Source organism: Asparagus officinalis, chromosome 5 (genome assembly GCF_001876935.1).
Source record: "Asparagus officinalis chromosome 5, Aspof.V1, whole genome shotgun sequence".
Taxonomy (NCBI): Eukaryota; Viridiplantae; Streptophyta; class Magnoliopsida; order Asparagales; family Asparagaceae; genus Asparagus; species Asparagus officinalis.
The window spans coordinates 13,579,719-13,604,150 of NC_033798.1; the positions used below are offsets into that span (position 1 = coordinate 13,579,719).

At 35.4% G+C, this 24,432-nt stretch overlaps 2 protein-coding genes and 1 long non-coding RNA gene across 7 annotated transcripts; 2 read left to right on the forward strand and 1 right to left on the reverse strand.

Annotated features, from left to right (window-relative positions):
• On the forward strand, window positions 1–22,700 carry LOC109843553 (arginine--tRNA ligase, chloroplastic/mitochondrial-like). Of its 4 annotated transcripts, none has more exons than XM_020412493.1 (20): window positions 1–149; window positions 784–899; window positions 1,082–1,218; window positions 1,474–1,549; window positions 1,686–1,787; window positions 1,897–2,112; window positions 3,980–4,060; window positions 4,484–4,567; window positions 4,762–4,866; window positions 10,712–10,890; window positions 12,731–12,815; window positions 12,980–13,178; window positions 13,345–13,414; window positions 13,965–14,034; window positions 14,260–14,349; window positions 14,472–14,540; window positions 15,779–15,877; window positions 17,830–17,858; window positions 17,928–18,108; window positions 22,532–22,700. In XM_020412493.1, the coding sequence occupies exons 3-19, from the start codon at window positions 1,082–1,084 to the stop codon at window positions 18,007–18,009; spliced, it is 1,773 nt and encodes a 590-aa protein (XP_020268082.1). In that variant the 5' UTR covers window positions 1–149; window positions 784–899; the 3' UTR covers window positions 18,010–18,108; window positions 22,532–22,700. The 4 variants fall into 4 exon arrangements, with proteins under 4 accessions (XP_020268082.1, XP_020268080.1, XP_020268077.1 ...); XM_020412491.1 differs by having other exon boundaries at window positions 25–149; window positions 780–899; XM_020412488.1 differs by lacking the exon at window positions 1–149 and adding an exon at window positions 315–419.
• LOC109843552 lies at window positions 6,128–10,039 on the forward strand. The gene is made up of 2 exons (XM_020412487.1): window positions 6,128–9,168; window positions 9,257–10,039. Exons 1-2 carry the CDS (start codon window positions 7,619–7,621, stop codon window positions 9,873–9,875), a joined length of 2,169 nt encoding a protein of 722 aa, XP_020268076.1. The 5' UTR covers window positions 6,128–7,618; the 3' UTR covers window positions 9,876–10,039.
• Window positions 18,455–20,856, reverse strand: LOC109843554. Of its 2 annotated transcripts, XR_002247719.1 has the most exons (3): window positions 19,991–20,856; window positions 19,131–19,949; window positions 18,455–18,707 (listed from the first exon to the last, which is right to left on the reverse strand). It is a non-coding gene; the product is annotated as an uncharacterized LOC109843554 (long non-coding RNA). The 2 variants fall into 2 exon arrangements; XR_002247718.1 differs by having other exon boundaries at window positions 18,455–19,949.

Sequence of the window (24,432 nt, forward strand, 5' to 3'; positions counted from 1 at the left end):
TAAAAAAAATGAATCAGCCCCGCTGACCAAAGAACTGCGTCGGCCAAATAACTCCGCTGCCCCGCTGGCCAAAGATCTCTCCTTTCGTCAATCCGCCGCCGGCGACCGAACAATCGACAATTGCGTGCTCCATCGCCAGCGGTTCACTGGTAGATCCCTCTCTTTCTCTTCTCTTTCCGTAAATTAGGGCAAAATTTGAACGGGTGGGGTCAAATCGTTATCGGGTCGGTTTCATCATGAGACCCCAAGTTCACTACCCATTAACCCTCACCATGACTTGATTTTAGATAAACCCTAGAAAAATTGGAATAAAAAACACGAGCTTTTGTTTTGTGCGTTACATAATCCCATTATGAAAGTTGCTTCATCCTCGGCTTCTTGTTCCTTACTCTCCTTCCATCAGCGCACCAGCTCTGCTGGTAATCTCGTGACTTTTTTTTGGAGCTCAAGTCAATTTTATCTTATTTTGCTCTTGAACAGTATCAAAATTGTTTCTTTTCTCTCCAAAAATTTATTATTGATCAAATCTTTTATTATCATTTTACAGTTTATTCTTCAACCTTCAGCTTTTTAGTCGAATAATCATCAATTTTTTGATGTAATTGTCAATTTTTCTACGTAATAATCATATACATGTTTATAGAGGTGTAGATGTAGTTGCTATGTTCTATTACTATAGCTTTTACGCTCAAATTAATTTCAAATACATTGGCCTCGGTGTTGATGCATTACTACATTATCGGAACTGGGATAATTTGGTGTTTATCTTGTGGGACTAGACAGGTTGCTATAGAGTAGCTTTTAGAAGATCAGTCTTGATAAGAAAATCAGTGAGGTCATCAGCAACAAGCAGCAAAGCCTCTATTTCGGCTCCTCCGGAAGCGAAACCAGCAGATAAAGTGAGTAAAAGTTATGCTTTTCTCTTACATGACTCTCATTAAGTTTCTCTCTTATTAGATTGCTATAATATTGCTTATTTGAAGTGTGAAGCAACAAATGGTTTACTAAATAAATGGTTTACTATATAACTTTGGGAGCAACTTAAAATTGCTTCTAAATAAATGGTTTACTATATTCACAGATGGGTGATGGAATTGGAAGTGTGAAGCAACAAATTTCAAGGTTATTTGAAACGTCTCTTAAAACCACATTCCCTGATGAGGCAAACACAGAGCCAATGGTAGCTATTTCTACCCAAAAATTTGCTGACTACCAGTGGTATGGCCTTTATCCTTATATCACTGCTTTAAAACTAATTTCGATCAAGAAAGAGAACAAGTTTTTTTTTCTCTGGTTCCTGCTTCAACATTGTTGAAACTAATTTTATCCCATTTCAGTAGTACTAGTTTTTAGAAGCTGGGTTAACAGTTAACACTAAATTCTTGACTAGACTTTCTATAAAACGTTTGGTGTGATTTGATTTAATTGATTTACTTTCTCGCGCTAAAAGATGTATCATTATGTGTTATGCAGCAATAATGCAATGAGCTTGTTTTCCAAGATCAAAGGAAAGTCCACAGACTATAGAAACCCAAATTCTGTTGGTCAGGTTTGGTTACTGTAAAACATAGTTTGTGCATAAATATTTGGGATATATTATGGTCTCATTTGCTCAGCCATTAATCAGATGTTTACTCTTGTAATTATATATATTATTATTTATATAAGATGTATATATTTTGCAGGCTATTGCAAGAAATCTCCCTCCATCAGATATCATTGAGTCTACATCTGTTGCAGGACCAGGTTTTGTGAATGTAGTTCTGTCAAGCACATGGGTGGCTCAGGTTGAGTTTTATGAGGATTACAAGCACTTTATTTTTTATTATATATAAACTGGAACATGCACATTCTTTTTCTAATTCTACTCTAATTTCACTATGGTTTATTGTGCAGTATATACAAAGTATGCTATTGAATGGTATTGAGACATGGGCACCACTTTTATCAGTTAAAAGGGCTGTGGTTGACTTTTCTTCACCTAATATTGCAAAAGAAATGCATGTTGGCCATTTAAGGTCAACTATAATTGGAGACACTTTAGCTCGAATGCTGGAATTCTCTAAAGTTGATGTTCTACGACGGAACCACGTTGGTGATTGGGGTACACAGGTGCATACTCTTTGGTGCCTGTTTCTTACTCTTAACTTGTATTTGAGCAATAGCTAGATTTTAGTGACTATAATTTGAGTATTAGTGCTTATTCTCTTAAACATGCTCTTAACAAACATGAAAATCCCTCTTACTTCGAAGTATGAAATTTGTGATTTTAATTGCCTGTTGTTTTAGGATTAATACTTTTGGTAGTTTTGTTAGACTTACCTGCGTGCCGCAGCTTATGTTTGTTACTGTTTCCTGCAACTTACAATTTCTTAATGAAGTGATTTTTAGAGATTTTAGGACTTCTTTGTGAAGCATTAATCTAATCTGGTAGGTATAGTCTTCCTCACTGATCAAACAATAAAGTGAAAAGGATTATTAAACGTTTGATAAGTTTTTGGGTATGTTTCTTTTCTGATATGAGTTTGGAATGTAACTAATAGACCATATCTCACAATGACGAATAATACCTCTGTATGCTTCTTTTTGATCTGCAAAATCTGTATGATGCCTTTGGCTTTAGTTGATTTCTATTCCAGCATTCCTAGGATCACAGTACATAAGTTGTCCTGTAGCAGAAGGTTGTCATCTTCTTTTCTAGAAGGATTTTTGACACATTCTCTGGGCTTTTTTGGCAATTTGGACATTATGATCATTTTTGGATATCTCAGACTCGTCTCTTTTTCTTGCTGCTACTGAATGATCCATATGAATATTATGTAGCTGTCGCATTATACACAATTTTAGACTTTAATAAACTTATTGATAAACTTGCGAGTCACTTTTGCATACCCGTGAGATTATGGTATCACAAGAAGGGAATTTGGGAGTTTGATGGTTGGGGTTAGGGTTGTCAGGGAGTTGGGGGGTATTAGTTGCTCTCAACAGTACAAATGTTACATCGATAGAATATGTTAGAAGAATAACTCCAAATATGATCCTTAATTAGCAATTCATTTTGACTCTTCTGTTTACGCGGTAAGTAATTTTTGGGTCTAGTTGGTGTTTGACAAGCAAAATAAAATGATAGTGCAATTCTCATAAGAAGTTTTGAGATGTGTATAACCATATTGTTTTTTCCTCTTCTAATCAGATATCATATGACTTATTTCCTTGCAAAATACAGATTAGTTTGGGTTGGATTTGTTCTGATAAAAGTTACATATTATACCAACTCTCATTGGAACAAATCCTACATAATCTAGAGTTTCGGAAATAAAAGTCTCAAATAGCAAGAGTTGAGGACTACTTTTGCTTCTATTAAAACAATGACTCAGAAATTGATTATCAAATCAAAGCGTCTTGGAATTCAACCTGATCTTAAATGCAATTATGTGATTCGATGCATTACATTACTAGAGCTTACAAATAGTACAATTTCTACCAAAAATATGTCGTAAATAAAAAAGATCGCATTAAACTCTTCCTAAAAAATATGGAATAGTTTGTCATCCTTCTGATGATTTAGGATACTTCGCGGTTCTCAGATTATCATACCTGTGTCTAGAGTTCATGGGTAGAGAATTTTGAGGATAATGATATAACTGCACTGATATTTGAGTCAAAATGCTCTATAAGAGACTTAGCTATATAGGTTTGAGTCTTTTGACTGTGGATTGTCTTTAATAATGTGAATAACCTTGTTCAAGATATAAGTTTTTAACTTTTTGTTAATTTTTTAATATTCAGTTGTTCTAGATATTCTGCTGTGTTTGTGTGCGAATCTTGTTTTGTTTCGGCTAGATTATCTTAATTTGTAAAATAAATATGGACTTCAATTTTGCTATACCTAATATATTTCACTGTTTTTCAGCTTGTTTTTGAGTTTACTTGTCATTCCTTTTATTCATGAACAATAACATTTGCCTGTATTCTACAGTTTGGAATGTTGATTGAATATCTATTTGAAATGTTTCCTAATTGGGAAGATGTTGGGGAGCAAGCCATTGGAGATCTCCAGGTGCGGAAAATCCTATGCTCAAGTTATGCTGTTTATTGTATATGATGGCATTTATTTACTCTATAGATGATAAAAAGTTGTATTTAGTGGAGGGAACTGTGATCTTTCCTATGAGTTAGGAGATTCTTGTATGTCAAAAAGGTAGCTTTACTAAAGACTCCTGATACCTTGTACTAATTTAACTAGGGATAGTTTTGGTATTGACCTTATGACACAGACATCTATGAAGTAGAGCAACATGCAGGTTTTGCTGATTCTTTGCACTTTGCATGCTGACATTTAAAAAGAACTTTAGCATTCTTAATTTATATGTGCCTGCTGTAAATATACTCAACATATTGTAAAAGAATGTTATTCATCTAACTCAACAGTTCCATCTTAGATGAGCGATAATTCATCTTCTGTTGATTTATTTGATTTCAGGAATTCTACAAGGCATCAAAAAAGAGGTTTGATGATGACCCTTCTTTCAAGGAGAGGGCACAACTAGCAGTTGTTCAATTGCAGGTGAATAACCATATTATGCTTTGTAGGTTTCAGATAAGGGAGCAATCCTTTGGACTTGCTAGATCATTTGTAGTTGGATGTATAAACTATCTGAAATGAGTGAAAAGGATAGCTTTCATATCTTTTATCTTCCTTTTATTCTGATTGGTTCTTTGAAAACACTTTTGTTGAATTCCATTTCCTTTTCTTTACAGGGTGGAGATATGAAGTATCGTAACGCATGGAAAAAGATATGTGAAATTAGCCGTAAGGAATTTGACTTAGTGTATAAGCGTCTTGGAGTTTACTTGGAAGAGAAGGTACTGCACTGTTTTGGTATTACACTATTTGTAGCTTGATTAGAATGAGTTTAAATAAGCTACCTTCTCCTTACTATGCTTTAGTTGAAGCCTAGGAACTCAATACTGTTTTTAATTTATTCTGGCTACCATAAGTTAATTTTCAAGCAAAATATTTAATAATGGTTGCTTAGATAAATAGTTTTAGTTGAAAACTTATGTTGTTGGCCAACCATTAAAATGACTTTGCCTTTAAACTAAGTCTTGTATTTGTCAACATAAAGATAGCAAGGAGAGTTTCTATGTGATGTTTTCTCTACTAAAATTGTGTCCATTATATAACAATTGGACACATGAAACATTCACTGCCAACCTGACATTATCCCTTTGAGTTGATTACACATTTTCTGAAGGGATAGTGGAGTAGAGACAGGTTTCCATGGGTGCTGGATAACACTTGGCAAGTTGGGTACGGTAATCTATCTTATCGATCTTGCAATAATGTTGGAGTTATTCTACGAAATCAGAGTTGATATGCTAAAAGCAAGATCAGGGATGGATCTATATAGATCCTCGTAGAGGCACATGCCTCAATGAAAATTTTAATTTTTCATTAAGAGATGTATAAATTTGTGTAGGTGTCCTCATACAATCTGTATTGGTGTCCCCATTACAGAGGAGTAGACCATGTAGAGGACAATTGAGATGGACTATTTTTGGAATCTAATAGTATTTTGCTAGCTTTTGTGAGGGAAGATGAAAATGATCATGTATTGATATGAAAATGACAATTAAAAAATATTATGTGTTGAGATCTTTGTATTTATTATATAAACGAGTTCTTTTCTAGGTACAATTTTTATTTATATAAAATTTTAAGTTGTATGTATAATTGTATATGTGTAATTTTATGTATAATTGTATATAAAATTTTATTATATAAAGTTTATTTTTTTGGGTCTGCCTTGGCTTAGATGGGCATGTAGCAGACTAGCAGTAAAGTAATAGATAAAAATTGAGTCTATTTGTTGAAAAGTTCACTGGTAGCTTCAATTATATGATGATAGAGAGTTGCCTGAGATGGTTGGGTGTGGTTATAGAAATGATAAGATCATGGTTGATGGAGCTTCTAGAACTAGGTATAAACTTATCGAACCTGATTTTGTAATTGTTAATTTACACTGAAGATTTCCTTCATATGAAGTTGAATAGAGGAAAAGGATCCGCACAGCCAACCCAGAAGGTTGAGATTAAAAGTTTTCTTCTTGTCTATGAAGCACGGATTCACCCCCGGAGGCCACGAATCGGTGTCTGACTCGAATCGGACACTGATTCGCCCCGATACGTGCACGACACGTGTCGGACACGGTCAAAGCCGTGTCCGACACGGGTCAACAGTCAACTTGGGCGGATACGGTCAAATTGAGGGCGGATACGGGTGAGATTCGTGAAATCAAAAAAACTGTGATTCGGATGAGTTAACAAAACCCGTAACCGAAACCCAAAAACCCATATCGAAACCCTAAAATCACCTCTTCTCTCCGCTGTTCTCTTTTTACCGCCGCTGCTCCTCATCTTCTCTCTGCGCCTCTAGATCTCGTCCTCGATCTCCGACGCCGCTCGTCCTCGATCTCCGACGCCGACGTCCTCAGAGCTCGTCCACATATCTCGTCCTCAGAACTCATCCTCAGATCTCCGACGTCTCTCTCACTAGGTAAGATCTCTATCTTCGATCTCTCTCTCTCTCGATCTGGTCGATTCGGCAGCGGACAGTGACGCCGCTCGTTCTCTTCTCTCTCTCTCTCTCTCTCTCTCTCTCTTCGTCTCTCTCTCTCTCTCTCAGATCTCATCCTCTGTCTCTCTCTTTTTCTCTTTATCTCCTCGTCTCTCTGGTTCTCTCTCCGTCTCTGGTTCTCTCAAGATTTCGTTGGTAATTTATTTAGGGTTAATGGGTTGGTTTAGGGTTAATGGGTTAATGGGTTGGTCCGTCTCTGGTTCTCTCAAGATTTTGTTTTTTTTTCAATTTTAGTTTCAATTTCAGTTTTAATTTCTTACCATATGAATATTTTTTCAATTTCAATTTCAGTTTTTAACACAAATGAATTATTAACTGAATTTAAACTTTGATTGACTGCATTTGTGTGTTTGATTGCTGAACAGCCTGAACTTATATAAATGTGTTGTTGATATTCACATATGATTAAATTGGTCTGTTAGATAAATAGCATTAGTTAAAAGGGCACGACATAATTCTTTTTGTGCATAATTATGAAGATAAATATTGTCTTTCTTGAAGGTAAGTAGCTGTTAACTATACATGTGTCTTTTTAAATAGATAAACTTATATGCATGAACATGGTCATTGAGAATTGTGATGCAAAATTTGAATTTATATCTTATATGCATGAACATGGTCATTGAGAATCTGAGATCATTATCACTCAACTATTATTACAATATGAATATACATATTTAATGAATATATTATGGACATTTATTTTGGCAGCTGTGTTGGAAAATTTGATTGATCCTTCATCCTTGCTTGTTGCTACTTTACTCTCAAGTATAATCTGTAAAAAGAAAAACAAAGTCAGTGAGCAACAACTTATTAATTAGTATAATTAGAAAAGAGCTTAAAATAGTAATTAGCATGCTAACTAATAAATTATGAACATGTAAATATTTAATACATATTTCTTGCAATGTAATTCATATTATGTTCCATATATGTTATGGTTTAATATTTAATTAGTACTTGTTGTTGTTTATAGCAATGGAAGCAGAAGGTAGTTCTGATGCACAGTCTGTTCAAGATGATCACACTCCTTTGTGGAAGTATGTCACAAAGTTGGAGAAGATGGGTAAAGGAGGGGGGAATTGGCAGTGGATGTGTAGTTACTGTCATGAAGTATTTACATCCTCTTACTCAAGGGTCAAAGCTCATCTAATGCGGACTAGTGGGCAAGGAATTAAAGTGTGCAAAGGTGTTAAGCCGCACAATATGAGAGACATGCAAGCTGATATGGATCAAGCAGAAGCAAGGGTGATGGCTTCTATGCCTAGGACAGTGACGCTGCCAGGTTCTTCAGCATCAAGTGCAGCAGCAGGAAGTCAACGCATGCCTTCTCGTCTAAGTGAGCCAAAGAGGAGGAGGGGAGTCACCACTGTTGAACAAGCCTTCAATACAGGGGCAAGAGATGAATTGGATTCAATGATTGCAAGGATGTTCTATACTGGTGGGTTGTCATTTAATTTGGCAAGAAATCCTTATTTCTCCAAGATGATCACATATGCCGCAAGTAATTCAATTACCGGTTACAAGCCTCCGGGTTATAATTCTTTGAGAACCACTCTTTTGCAACGTGAGAAGGCTCACGTAGAGAGGTTGTTGGAGCCCATCAGGGGCACATGGAAGCAGAATGGGGTTTCTATTTGTAGTAATGGCTGGGCAGATGCACAGAGAAGACCACTGATAAATTTTATTGCGGTCTCAGACAACGGGCCAATGTTCTTGCACTGTGTGAATGCTGAGGGAGAGCAGAAGAATAAATATTTCATTGCAGAGAAGCTTGAAGCTTGCATTAGAGAGGTGGGGCCTCAAAATGTGATCCAAATCATTACTGATAATGCTTCGGCATGTAAGGCAGCAGGGGCAGTTGTGGAGGGAAAATTTCCACATATTTTCTGGACTCCATGTGTTGTTCACACCCTCAATCTTGCCCTTAAGAATATTTGTGCTGCGAAGAATACAGAGGCTAATGCAATTGCTTATGCAGAGTGCAGCTGGATTACAGAGGTATATGATGATGCTTTGATGATTAAGAACTTCATCATGAATCACTCAATGAGGCTGGCTATGTTCAATGAGCATTCGAAGATGAAGCTTCTTTCAATTGCTGATACTCGATTTGCTTCATGGATCATCATGCTAAAGAGGTTCACTGTGATCAAGAGAAGCCTCCAAGATATGGTTCTTAGCGACCGTTGGAGCTCGTACAGAGATGATGATGTGGGAAAAGCACAGTTTGTTAAGGAGAAAGTGCTTGATGATTTGTGGTGGGATAGGGTGGATTATATTATTGCTTTCACTGCTCCTATATATGATATGATTCGGCTCACCGATACCGACAAGCCCAGCCTTCATTTGGTATATGATATGTGGGATACAATGATTGAGAAGGTGAAGGTTGTTATTTACAGACATGAGAGCAAAAGAGAAAATGATCCCTCCTCATTTTATGATGTCGTACACAAGATCTTGGAGGATAGATGGAATAAGAGCAACACGCCACTTGAGTGCTTGGCGCACTCTTTGAATCCAAGGTAATAATTTAGATTATGTTATCAATTCATTATTTTTGATGTGATTATTTTTATTAATAATGTCTAATTCAATGTTAAACTTTAATAGATATTATCACGAGACATGGCTCAATGAGAATATCCATCGGCAAGCACCCCATCAGGATGAGGAGATCTCTTCGGAAAGGACCAAGTGTTTGAGGAGATATTATCCTAATACCGATGAACGGAGGATGGTTAACTTAGAATTTGCTAAATTCTCGGCTGCTCTTGACATTTTTAGGGATCCAGATTCTCTTGCTGATAGAGGATTTATGGATCCAGCAGCATGGTGGGCGCTCTATGGATCCTCAACTCCAAATATTCAAGCATTGGCCTTCAAGCTTCTAGGCCAACCCTGCTCATCCTCTTGCTGCGAAAGGAATTGGAGTACATACTCATTCATTCACTCTTTGAAGAGGAACAAGATGACACCGGAAAGGGCAGAAGATCTTGTGTATGTGCATAGCAATCTTCGTTTGCTTTCTCGGTCATCCCAAGAATATAAAGAAGGAGAATCGAAGCTGTGGGATATTGGTGGAGATGCATTCGACTCATTTCAGGGTGCCGGTATTCTTGATGTCGCCACCTTGTCTCTTGATGAACCCACCATGGAGGCTATGTTGTTTGCTGATGATGAAGGGCCAGGCAATGAAGAAGTCATCGAACTAGCTTCCACTTTATCTTGATGTATTTTTTATTTACAAACTTGTTATTTTGTGATAGAATGAGTAGAGTATGTACTCCAATTCCTTTTTGTTTACAAACTTGAAACTCGTTATTTTGTGATAGAATGAGTATGTACTCTAATTCCTTTTTGTTTACAAATTTGTTATTTTGTCATAGATTCATAATTTAGATTGTTAGTTGAATTTTATAAATTTGTTATATATATAATAATTTGAAAAAAAATTCCTCGCCGTATCCCCGTATCCTATTTTTTTGGATTTTGCCGTATCCCGTATCCGTGTCCGTGTCGTATCCGTATCCCGTATCCGTATCCGTGCTTCATTGCTTCTTGTAGCTGTTTTAGTTGCAACTCCAAAAACATTTATGATGTGAGCCAATAGTCCTATTGGTTGTGTTAAAAACCAACCAACAGCTCCAAAATATTACCAAACTTGGTGTTCATTCATGTTCATGTTTACCAGTCACAAACAGCACACTTATTACTCATATTTATGCTTATCAAAAACAACACACTGATTATCCCATATACACCAGAGGGGTAGAGAGGACATGTTGATGGGAGCCCCTTACTGCACGACCATAGCCTATCAAACACCTTCTCACATATACTCACATCACAATTCTACAGAAAATAATCATTGTGCATAAACAGAAGAAGAAAGATAAAAGAAAAGCAACAACTCGTGTTCTGCCACTTATACTGCTCTTTTTTTGCATAAAGATTTGGATCAAATATACATTATTATATTTGTTTTCACTTTGTTACTGTGTATAGTTTATACAAGTTTCTATTTTCAAGTTAGGTAGCATTTAATGTTTTATTCCTTTTTGCCAGGGTGAAAGCTTCTACAATCCTTATATTCCAGGAGTTTTGGAGGAATTAACTCAGAAGGGGTTGGTTGAAGAAAGTGAAGGTGCCCGTGTGATATTTATTGAAGGTCAATCTATCCCTTTAATTGTTGTAAAGAAGGATGGTGGATTTAACTATGCATCAACTGATCTAGCAGCTCTTTGGTTAGTATATGTTCCCACTAAGTACCCAATTTTCTTTCTGGAAAAATATCATACTAGAAAATGCAGTGGTCTTTAGGCCATACACAAGTACTGGCTGGCATTAGAATTCTAAGTCATTGATTGAGGGGCTACAACCATTAACCTTCTGTATGCGCATTGGTGCTGTTTTCTTTGATCCTCATTTTTGTTGGGGTGGGGAAGGAATTTTATTGAACAATGCTATTGGCTCCTTCTCCTTGTTGGACCTATATGAAATGAAATCGCGGGTCATCAGAAAGGGAGGGAAAGAATTAAAACATCATGTATAATAGTTCATATGATGCAACAAGTGTTGTGCTGGCTGTTGTTTACAAGTTTCAACCACTAGATATTACCAAAAGTGAACAGGGGTTTCATTCAAATATGCTATAGTACTAAAAATTCTACACTCAGTGGTCACCTGTTACCTGGGTACTGAAGCTGTACACCATACCCAACACGTACCCGTACGCAAACTCCTTGGACACTCCTTGCATAAATGCAAACATTTATTCATGCATGTTCTCAATTATACAATACATGTTTTAATTTAAAACACTTGTCATACATTTGTGGACACATCTCCTACACTTCAAACCCACTTCTTGAAATTTGTTGGACATAGGTCAGGTTCTGAATAATGATTTTGAAGGGTCATTTCGATGTCTAGTTCAAAAACTAGTGATTTTCCAATTTTTAATCCACCTAATAAAAGAAACATAAAAATGTTATAGGACATTTAATTCTCATCCTTGTTCTCTTATAAATTATTAATTCCAATATATAATATATGTGATGTGAATATTTATATAGCCGTGTCCTCGTACCCTACCTTTTACAAATTTGTTGTGTCCCGTACCGGTACCCGTACCCATATTGGCACTCGTACCCGTACCCGTAACCGTGCAACATAGGCGGTCATAGATTGCTAATGAATTAAAGTAATAATTTGGTTTCAGTTTTCAAAAGAAACCTTTAGACCTACCTCATGTTTGTTGCTAATGAATTAAAGTAATAATTTGGTTTCAGTTTTCAAAAGAAACCTTTAGACCTACCTCATGTTTGGGGTTTTGATTTTGGAAAGAAAGATTTGTTTCAGTTTTCAAAAGAAACCTTTAGACCTACCTCATGTTTGGGGTTTTGATTTTGGAAAGAAAGATTTGTAACCTCTCTTAGATGGTGCCACATGCAGAACATGTGCCAGAATTCTAGTAAAGCTATGTTTGGTTTGTTGATGAATGTGATGGTGTATTTGTCTGTTAGAATGTTCTTTAGTATAAGCAGTGAGAAATTTTGTTGTTGATATAAATTATAAATGATTACAGGTGCATTTTTTCCCTTACAAGTTTTCTGTACTATTTCTAAATCCTTTGCAGAAATTCATAATTACTGCTTAGTAAAAACTTAATGCAACTTGGCATATTTAAGTAACACAATTTAGAAGTACGCTTGGGAATGCAGAACTTAGTTCTTGGGTCTAACTTTTATTTTATCAAGTATACCTTGAACTAAGTTTACAGCTACTGTACTTTTTAGTTCTTCTACAGTCTATTACTTGGTCGTTTAAAGTTCTCTGCTCTCATGCAAGGGATGTTAGCTGAAATCCTGTGCTAGCATGTCCATTTTATAACGGTTGGGCAGCTGAAAAGCAGTTGATCTTTTTGGTGAAATGATTTATTAGTTGATGCAAAATGTATTACTGGCTTCTAAAAGAGGCCATTTTTTTTACTATTTTGTTCTCCTTATTCACTGTTTTGTTGTTCCATGAGAAACCTAATTTTGTGTATACTAATTGTCTTTGATGCTATTTAATCCATTTTAGGTATCGTCTTAATGAAGAGAAAGCTGAGTGGATCATATATGTAACAGACGCTGGTCAGCAGTTACATTTTAGCATGTTATTCAGTGTAGGTACATCATGTCTAATGAATTTTTTATCAGCTTAGCGCCTACAATCCTGTAGCTGCAATCAACTGTTTGATAGCTATTGCTCCAGTGATATAGGCACATGGGATATTTCCATAGAACATACTTTTACGGGCTATGCTATTTTTGACTGCACGTATCTCAGGCTGCTAGAAAAGCTGGCTGGCTTCCAGAAAACAGCAATTTATATCCGAAAGCAAACCATGTTGGTTTTGGACTTGTTCTTGGATCAGATGGAAAGCGCTTTCGAACTCGTAGCTCAGAAGTTGTTCGATTAGCAGAATTGCTTGATGAAGCTAAAGATCGCAGTAAAGCCGAACTCAGGACACGTCTTGAGGATAGTGGTAATTAATTTGCTTTCTTCACTTTGTCATGTTTGAATTTGATATTTTATCGTCATCTTTGATGAGTTTGTCCATTATATTTGATTTTCAGAATTAAGGAAGCCTATCACATTGATGTTCAATATCATTAATCATGTCTATTTTCTTTATGGTTTATATTAAACAGGGAAAGTTGCAGAATGGACAGACGAAGAGCTTGAAGAAACTGCAGAGGCAGTTGGCTATGGCGCTGTTAAGTAAGCTCTTTTGAAATGTTATTCATCTTTGATTCTCAAATTTATATCTATTGCTAATCATTTGATAAGAAATTCTATGTGCATTGCTTTTGTTATCTGTTGTTCATTCTGCGAAATTACTATGCTTCATTTTTCTGAAGTTGGGATAACTCTTCAGTTACTTATTATATATGATCATCATAGAGAACTGCACATGGTTGTGAATAATTAAATAACAGCTACGTTAAGATTATCAATGAATAATTATTATATGTCCATACGTATACTATTTTCATACATCTAATACCCTTGTTGATTTTCTTACAAAAATTTGAAAATGGAGATGTGAAAGCAGATGTTTTCCACTTTGTTTTTCAGTATAAATAAAGGTTTTTGTTAATTGGCCTAAAAACTTTAGACTTGAATATTGATATCTGCTTAATTTGAATGCGTCAAGTCAGTTTGTTGCTTCTTACAAAAATGTGAATGCATCTTTGTCTTTGTTGTTTCTTGTGAAAATGTGGATATATCTTAGTCTTTTTAATTTTTTTGTAATTTTCCTTGAAAACAGGTATGCAGATCTGAAGAACAACCGATCAACTAACTACACATTCAGTTTTGAGCAAATGCTAAATGACAAGGTTAGCTGTGTCTTTATACCTTACTCAGGCTTGAGTGTATCTCTTCTGCTCCTTGTACGGACAGCAGAGGGCAGTGTTTCCTTTTTAAAAAGTCATGAACCAAGCCATCTGTCAGATAATTACTGAATATAAAATGTATTGCTGTCTGATGGTCTACTATGTACTTTTTATACAGTTCTACCTTATCTCTTATTTTCCATTTTCATTGTTTCATCCATGTGACAGGGAAATACTGCTGTATATCTGTTATATGCTCACGCTCGTATATGTTCCATCATCAGGAAGTCTGGTAAAGATATTAAAGAACTGATGAAGGTAGGGTTTTGTTTATGAATTTCTATATGTAAGCTTCTGTTTTAGATGCTTCTAAGTTTTGTGATATTTTTTTATCTGCACTTCTTTTGATGTTATCGTATTTCTTTTTTTTTGTTTTCCAGAATGGTACTGTTGTGTTGGCTCATCCAGATGAACGCATCTTGGGGCTTCATCTGATCCACTTTGCAGAGGTATAAATAGCAATGCTGAAAATATGGTGTTTGGCTTGAGCAGACGTTTCATTTTCGTGGTTTAATTCTTCAACGTTGTTGACTATATGATTAATTTATTTTCCCGATTAAACACCTTATGCATCGCAGTGGTGTTTATTAAGCATTATGGATTCACGAAACAGTCCTATTACACATTTATGTTCAACTAGTTTCTGTCCAATTTACTCAGAATGTTTGCATTACGAATCAATTAGAAATTAAAAATGTTTGAATTTTTTATTGAGTTCGTCTGCTAGGAAAAAGAAGTTCTGTCAGCTGACCAATAAAATAAAATAAAATAAAACGCAACGTTTTGTTTTTAGTAGCATGTCTATTTTTATGATTATAAACATTGTGAGAGCTTTCATAATCTGCTAACAATCTTGAACTCCAATCTTTAATATTTCCTGTTATACAATTTATTACCTACTGCCTCTTAACGTATGGAGAACCATCTTCCAGTTCATTCCCCAGCAGTCACTGACTCATTGATTACTAGTTGGCCAACAAGCTTCATTTTGTGTTAGCTCCAATGCACTTGTATACATTTCATCCTCCTTACAATGAACTATGAGTAGTACAATTTATGCCTTCTTGAGCAAAACTCTGGTTTCATCTGGATTGAGAAAAAGAAGTGCTCACCTTTCCTCTACAAACGAACGTACAAATTAAAATATATTTGCACCTACCACTCCTTAGTAACCAGCAATTTGGATTTCCTTTGTGAAATAGCTGTTCTCAAGCAAGTAAAGATTTCTATGGATCAAATATCTGTTGTTGTTGCCTTTGTGCTCAAACAGTGTAGTTTGATGTATATCATACAGTTTGCAAATCTTATTTCACAGAAGTTTGGGCTTCCTTTATGTAACAACGACTGATCTTCCGCGAGTAAATAATATATATGCTTCAACTGTCTATGTTTGCTCTTGTGCTCAAGCAGGTGCTTTTTGTAGCTTGGTGTGTATTCTTTATAAAAGACATCTACTGCTGCTTTTATTGCCTTTTATGTTCATAAATGGATTTATTCTCTTAGGTCAGATGGCTCTTGATATAACTATATTAATTTGATACCATGCCTATGTGCTTGTTTTCCTCCTTTTTGTTACCTTTTTAGATGATAAAGTTGAGATGTATTCCAGCTATATGCATTCAATGGTTTGCATATCATAGTTCATGTTATAAGATTTATGAGCTTGTTTCTGTTTAACTTCATCCAGATGGTTGAGGAGGCCTGCATCAATCTCTTGCCAAATGTCATATGCGAGTACCTGTACAACTTATCTGAAATATTCACAAGATTTTATACTAATTGCAAGGTATGTTATTTTGTTAGCTTCCATGTACTGTGATTTGAAGCCTCATTTTCAGCCCATGCGTCTTTCACCATCGTTTTGTTTCTTATTTGTCAGAAATAGTGACTGAGAGATTATAATAATAGAAAGTTCACATCCACTGAAAATGAACACTTAACTTTTGGTATCTTGTGACATGAAATTGTAGATTAGCGAGACAAAAGATGTTGGACTTTTCAGTATCTGCGGTCAGTAGTTAAAATAAGAACTGGAAAGTTGCATGACAAAGCCATATGGGCTTTCTAAAAGCAGGGTTTTAGGCAAGGTTCAAAGTAGCGGGAGGCTGATATTTGATGCATATGGTATCATATTTTAAAGTATGCAGATCCAATCCAGTCAAAGCTGATGAACCAATAATATTGGCTAATTATGTGTGATACAAATTGATATGGGCTAAATAATGACTAATACAATAGAATATGATAAATATGAGGAGGTTTGAAATGCCAAAAGTTAGTTTGATAGTGTTGTATTTGGAGAACTGCAAATGGAAAGGTTGTGCTTAAGTGGACTTGTTTCATATATCAATCTCCAGACCAGCGGGAACCCCCCATATTTTTATGGATTTATGGTTTTTTGGTGTATATGTCATATTGATCATGCCCTTTGATGCAGTAAGTATTTTCCAGGTTCTTATTAATATTCTGTTGCACCAGCCTTTTGTCCAAACTGCGTTTAAGTTGCTGCATGAGACGAGTGGATATTGGTACAAAATGGTTAAATAAGGGGGCAACGTTATGGAAAGCGGCAAAAAGCACACCTTAGGCACTCCTTGATGCGAAAGCGGTGCTTTGCTAAGGCCATAAGTGGTCAATGAAAGCGATGGACTACTTTCTTCTCGAAAGAGTGATTAAGCGCTTCCGAGAAGGAAACAGTCCAAGAACCCCATTTTTTTTTTAAGATCTGCTTTGAAAACCCAACCTAATCTCTGTTTTAATGTTTTCATGTTAAATTGCAGATCTGATTTTTAAGTTAAAATTTTCCAACTTAAAATCCAAACCCGTTTTCAACTTAAAATCGAAATCCGTTGTTGTGTAAAAAGAATTTTTGAATGGTGATATTGATGGTGAAGAAATGCCTAAGAGTTATCACTTTTATTATTTAGGATCAATTATTTGTCAAGATGGTGAGATTGAGGATACTGTGCTATATTGAAGAAAAGCAGGATGCTTAAAATGGAGGAGTGCTTTTAGAAGTCTGATGTGACCATGGAATACCTATGAGAGACGAAGAACTTTTATATGATAGTTCTAAGACCAACAGTGCTTTCTAGATCTGGATGTTGACTGGTGAAAAGTTAAAAAACATTATGGAGGAAAAAATGAGCATAACAGAAATAAGAATGTTAAAAGATAGGATGAGCATTCCTTGTAGATTCGAGGTTGCTCTTATCAAGGATAAAATGAGAGAGAATCGATTGAGATGGTTTGACTATGTATAATGGAGGCCAGTAAATGCACAAGATTTTCGTTGTCTCGTGAGATTCTATAGCCATAATATACATTGTAATTGCTGTTCATAGTGTCTACCCTCCCTGAGTTTAAAGTAAAAACATCATATGAAGGAATTGCTTTGTGGCTATAGTTTTTCTGATAATTGTTTCTGCATGAAGCGACGGTAAGCCAGTTCAATATGAAAGAACCTTTTTAACTGGTAAGGTCTATGTATTCCTGGGTATACATACTAATAGTCTAATATTATCCCCTGAAGGTTGCACATTTCAGTATAAATGCACATCTTTTTTTTTGTGTTTGTTTTGTTTTTTTTTTTTTGGTGGGGGGTGGGGGTTTTTTTTTTTTTGGTGGGGTGGGGGGTGGGGTTAGGGTTGTCAGGGGGACATTACTTACGTTTTTATGTAACCGTGCTTTTGAACATATCAATATCCTGCGGTTTCGAATCTTTGTGGAATCGTGCAGGTTGTTGGATCAGCAGAAGAGACGAGTAGATTGCTGTTATGCGAGGCGACGGCTGTTGTCATGAGGAAATGCTTTCACCTTCTTGGGATCAAGAGTAGATTGCTGTTATGCGAGGCGACGGCTGTTGTCATGAGGAAATGCTTTCACCTTCTTGGGATCAAACCTGTCTACAAAATATAAGGCTACTTTGGATCTTACTTTTCCATTTAGCTTGCGTTCTCATTCATCTTCAAATTTATCCGGTGTGTTAACAAATTAATTTTGGTGAAAGAATTTAAGGCTGCGTTTGGGAACTTTGATTTGGATTTGAAAACTTTGATTTAAAATCAAGGGATTTTAAATTTAGAATTTGAAATTCATGATTTAAGAAATCTTTTGTTTGGATATCTTTATTAAATGAAAGGATTTGAAATCTTTGATTTCAAAATCTAGTGTTTGGGTACTTTATTATACATGAATTTGAATTTAAAATTGATAAAAATTTATTCTCTTAACCCATCTTGTTTACATCAAATGCAATGGAGATGTGTAATATAGTAACCAAAAAACACAAATTTAGATAAGTTGATAGCTAAACTGATCTCTGATACTTTGCTAGGCCCCAGCAAACAGATAAAACACTTCATATAATAAGTATCTTTCAATTTTTTCGTTAACGTACTTGGACATCACTTTGATATACTCTCCACTAGTATCTTTACAAAGACATCCAATAAAAGAGCAAATGTACCAAACCACAAAACATCAGATGCCAATATATTGGATTACACTATAAGCCACAATCATTCACCATAGAAGCAAACACCACAACAAGTGACAATGAGAAACAAAAAAGGTGAGACCAAAGCACAAGCACTCAGCATAATATCACGTTTGACCTGCGAAAAAAAACCCATAACGTTGATATTAGAAAAGCCTGAGACTGCTTATGAGAAAAGCATACTGGATATAAAATGATCTCAGAACATATATGACACATTCTGTTGCAATAGATCACCATAACACACAGACCAACTAAGTAGAAAAACAAATAATATTGAGAAGGTAAAGGTGGCATTCACAATTAATGCAGTTCAATTGAATGACCTGCATGTATATATGAGTTGACAAGGTGTAGAAATTTGCTAATCAAGTTGTGAGAAGTACAAAACTGAGGAAAACTCTCTAAACTTATCTTAATTTGCTAATCAAGTTGTGAGAAATTTGCTAATCATGTATATTTTGTTAACATATCTTAGATGCCACTGCTGCTATCACTCAAACTGAGGAAAAGAAAGTTCATCTCAAACTTTGTATTTTACCTTAAATAGTAGAAGCAATCCAAGAAGACCAATGGTAGCAGGTGGCAATAGATTGTCTTGGGATGCAAATCCACCAGCTATGCCTTTTTATGCAATTAAATCAGCAGCAAGAAGCACGAAATTAGTCCTTTCATCCTTAGTTGTTCAACACAATTATTTGCATTGCATGCATGTAAAAAGTTGATTGTATATATTGAAGTTAACTAACCGAACTTGAAGAGTACATATGAAGCCAAACTAAACATTTTTAGAAAGATCATACCTACCAAATATAGATTATAGGCTTACGAGATTCATCCAAAGAGTGGTCTTAACATTCCATCGAGCTCATAATCAAGCCACAGCTCAAAGAGGAAGCAGAAGTTTAATTAAGCTTCGAGCTAGTTTTTGTCCAGCTATTATTTTAGCCTTTTTTTCCCTCCTCCTTATCTTGCTATGTATTATGCTTCAACTCTTGATGATTTGTGGGTAACGTCATTTATTTTCATACATTTTTATAAACTCTTGTCTCTAGTACATAGAACATCACATAACCTCTTAAACACTTGAGGATTCATCCTTAGTTGTTCAACACAATTATTTGCATTGCAAATAAGAGTTCGAATCCAAGACTTTCTAAGATATGTCCTTTCATCCTCTTCTTCGTTTGTTCTTGAACTCCCCTTCAACATGTGCTTTGTATAGTACCAAACACCAATGGTAGCAACTATAAAACTGACCGTTACCATAACAATATCCTCATCCTCTCTCCTCTCAAATTCTTCCCTTGTACGTTTATGTTGGATCATTGAATCCCTTCCATCATTTATCATTTTTAACCTATCACATTAAAAGTCCTTCCATCATTTATCATTTTTAACCTATCACATTAAAAGTTGAACATGCAAGCAGATTACACATATATCATGAATATATATTTAGCAGGATGCAAATTTAATGAAGTCCTAAGAAAAAACAACTCAAGACATAGAAATCTTAACAACAACAGATAACTTAATAAATAATGAACAAGACTAACTTAAAATTCAATTTACCTTCTGAAACTAATTGACACCACACCTAAACTCCTACTGAGAACCAAGGATACAAAGTTGAGAACATAACATGATGCAAATATGAGGACATGACTATTCCCCCAAGTAAGACGCTGAAACATGACAACGTCACAACAACTTTTTTTATTTGAACATGTGTATGCATAAAGAAAATAGTACATTAACTTAGTTTCTTAATTTGATCTTGTAACGTGTCTGTGTGAAGAGAGGGGGATTTAATCATTAGATGGAGAAATGATGTCATGGGCATGCATGTGGGAAACAGCATCAGAAAAAGTCATATGCACCCTTTTGTTATTATCAGAGATTTAGATTCAAACCGAGACCTGCGTGTTCGTGCTGCTGCCAGACTGGCAAGTGAATGGAATGTAGCACTAGCTAGTATATATTAACTAGATGGTCGACAGGTAATTAATTAAATTGAGTTACAGGTTTTATTGTTTGAGTGAATAAAACGTGCAAACTGTGGCAGAGCACATGCTTGCATGGAATATGAAACCCAAAAGCATCAACTCTGCAAATTATGTTGTCATGGCTGGCTCAGGTAACTAAACAAACCAGAACTTCATTACACAACAGCTGATCAAAGATGAAGAAGCTCTCTCCTGCACTGCCACTCCTCTTCCTCCTCCTGACATGTTCCTGCCTCCAAGCTGCCATGGCTGGCTCAGGTAACTAAACTAAAAACAGCTACTCCCTTACGTTTTCCGTGTTTAGTGCCCATGGCTAATCTACTTGAATCCAGATTGACTCAAACATACTTGAGTCATGAGTTCAAGCATATTTAGTCATATATCTGTCTCATAACCCACACATCAACTGAATAGATCAAATACACTCCTAACAATTATGTTGTCATGCGTACAGCTTTCTGTGATGGCAAGTGCAAGGTGAGGTGCTCAAAGGCAAGCGTTCAAGACAAGTGCCTCCAGTACTGCGGGCTTTGTTGTGAGGAATGCCACTGTGTCCCCCCCCGGAACATATGGAAACAAGGACAAATGCCCGTGCTACAGGGATAAGACTACCGGCACTGGCAAGAGAAAGAGGTCCAAATGTCCATAGTTCAATGTTGGGAGAGAGGTTATCGGTTATCTGAGGTTTTGATGCTTCTATGAGTATGTATGAGCCATAATCTACCAGTGTGTGCAGTGAATTATGAAGAATGTTTGGTATGCTATTTTGTTTGTGTAACTGTATTGTTTATGAGAAGATGGAATGCTATTGAGAACACTAAATAAAAGTAACATTCATAAAATCTAGTGAGTGTCTTGAAATTTTTCAGGTACGGATTCATCAAATCAGGACAAAGAAATACAGTTACAAATGAAGAAAAGAAAAAAAAATCAGGAAAACATGGATACTCTCCAATTTGTTGCTTCAACTGGAATAAGAGAGAGTACAAGACCAGCATAAATGCAACCTGAATTAAACTAAAGAATCAGTGAGAAGTGAGTTGTTGCCAACTCAAACAGTCGTGGCATCCACCATACCATCAAGTTCTTATTCCACAAGCATCACTCACCTATGACTAGAATCACCCGCATCAAGAAAATAGAGCTATGGATATTATTTTGTCATTTGAGTACTGATTTTCTCAACAATCCATAAACTGTTGCACACAATCTACCAACAGAACTCTACAAACAGTATGATAACACACTCAGATACCCCAAACAAAGGAATCTCACATCCTCAGATCCCCAAAAACCAACCAAAAAAAATTTAAAAATTAAAAAACAGCAAAAATTGAAGTCATACCTTGAATCCCAATCAGAAACTGCAGAAGTTTGAGGAGAGCAACCGAAAGAGATGAGAAAACAAGCTACAAAAGAGAAAATCCAAGTCAGATCAGATCTAGGGTTTCGATGGAAGGGGGAGAGAGAGGAGTAAAGGGGGAGATCGAAACCGAGAGAGGAGAAGGGGAGAGAGGAGAGGTACCTGCGATGGATCGAGATCGAGATCGAGATTAAGATCGAGCTTTGAGATGGAGATGGAGATGGAGATCGAGTTCCAGTCGGGACTTTGACAAATCGAGTTCCAGTCGGGAGCTTTGAGATGGAGATGGAGATCAAGTTCCAGTCGGGACTTTGAGATGGAGCGGCGTGAGAGAGGAGAAAAAGAGGAGTCGGGGTTTTGAGGGGTTGGATTTTGTGGGTGAGGATTTGTCAAATACCAAGTATTGTGCTCAAATTTGAAATCCATCTTTTTAGGCTTTTCAAATCCATTGTATAAAATGACTTGATTTAAAATCATGGTCCAAAATTGAGCCCAAACATAAAATTTGGATTTGAAATACCTAGAATTTCAAATCCAAGCTCAAATCAACATTCCCAAACGCAGCCTTAGGGAAAATCCCGTCACTGGGATAACATCTCAAGCTTCGAACCGAGCGTGCCATCACGTAACAGTAATATTGGTTCATGTAATTTTTGGAATATGTACTTGACTATCTATATCAACAATCCTTACAAGTTGGTTGCGTCTATTGCTGCCTTTGGAAAAAGTATTAAGTTCATCGAGAGTTATGACATTAGGGTTGGGGGTATTGATTGGGTCAAATTGGAGCAAGTGGGAAAATAGTTCAAATGGAATAATTTTATTCCTTTGGGATATTTTGAGTGGGGTAAAGACTTAAAGTGGGATAATGTCAGGTAATGGGACATTTGAGCCTTTGATTTAATAATTTATGTGGGATAATTGATGATGTGATATTTTATTAAAATATAATTTTATCTATTAATTACTTCTAAATTAACTTATCCAATTGATTTAGTATATTATTATAATATAAATATTATTTTATTTTATATTAAAATATAATATGTTGTACTATAATTATTGTATAAAATATTATAATATTTTACTTTATTCAATATAATGTTTTTTAAAATACTATATTATAATAAAATAATATATATATATATATATTTATGTCAACTTAAGTAGACCATCCATCAAAGTTTCTATCCATTGATGAAAAGTTTTTTCATATGATGTACGGATCTCTAGGTATCATTAATGGATAGAAACTTTGGTGGATGATCCACTTAAGTTGACATAAGTTTTTTTTATTAGTCTCAACTACATACCTTTTAGTCTCTCAACTAGTTAGTGGACAGATTATTAGTTTTTATTGAATAATTAATAGTGGTAATAAAAAGCAATAGTCTCTCAACTACATACCTTTTAGCTGTAGAGTCTATCCAAATCCACTAATAAGTGATATTGAGATCAAATACATGATAATTATTGCAAACTTTGCTATTTTGTAAAGCATTATAGTGCAAAAATGAAAGGACTATGCTGAAAATTTGGATTTTAACTATCATCTTTTTCCGTAATGTACACTATTTACCTACCTTTTAGCTAGAGACTATCCAAATCCACTAATAAGTGATTTGAGATCAAATACATGATATTACTCATTTATTGCAAACTTTGCTATTTTTAAATCAATAGAGTGCAAAAATGAAAGGACTATGCTAAGATTGGATTTTAATGGTCAGTCATCAGCAATTCTCCCCAATGATCACGGTTCAAAATTAGCTTTTACGGTGAAGGAGATGCATAACTGCAAGATAGACATAAGTTAATTTATGAGTAATGTCAACCGTACAAGTTTTTAATATTCTCATATATATTAAAAATCCATACCATTAGATATGATCTACTATGCACAAGCAATTTATCAGAAACAAAATTTTCAATGATTTCAACGTCTTTAAGCGGTGTTAGAATCTTTACAAAAATTGAGTAACTTTTTACTCTTTGAAGTACTATTCAAAGCACCAATATTGACTTAATTGTTAAAAAATTTGTTACTAAATATAATATAGGATTAATCGCTTAAATAAAACTTTAAATCATGGGTATTTGCAAAAATACCCCCCGAATGTTAGTATTTGCAAAACTCCCCTCAAATCATCAACCATGTGAAAAAATACTTCTAAAATCAATAAATCATCAACTTGGTGCTAAAATTTTACTATTTTGTTGACTATTTTACATTGCTATTTCAAATTAGCTTATCAAACTTGATGATTAATTGATTTGAGGGTTATTTTTAAAACAATAATGATTGAGGGGTAATTATGTAAATACTAGGATTTGGAGGATATTCTTACAAATACCCATGATTAAAGTGTGTGTGTGTATGTATAGTATCTAATGGGTTTTATGTCTAGTGGGCCTTTGGGTTACGTCAGTGAAAGCACCCTAGAGAAGGAGGAGGGGAGGGGAGGGGAGGG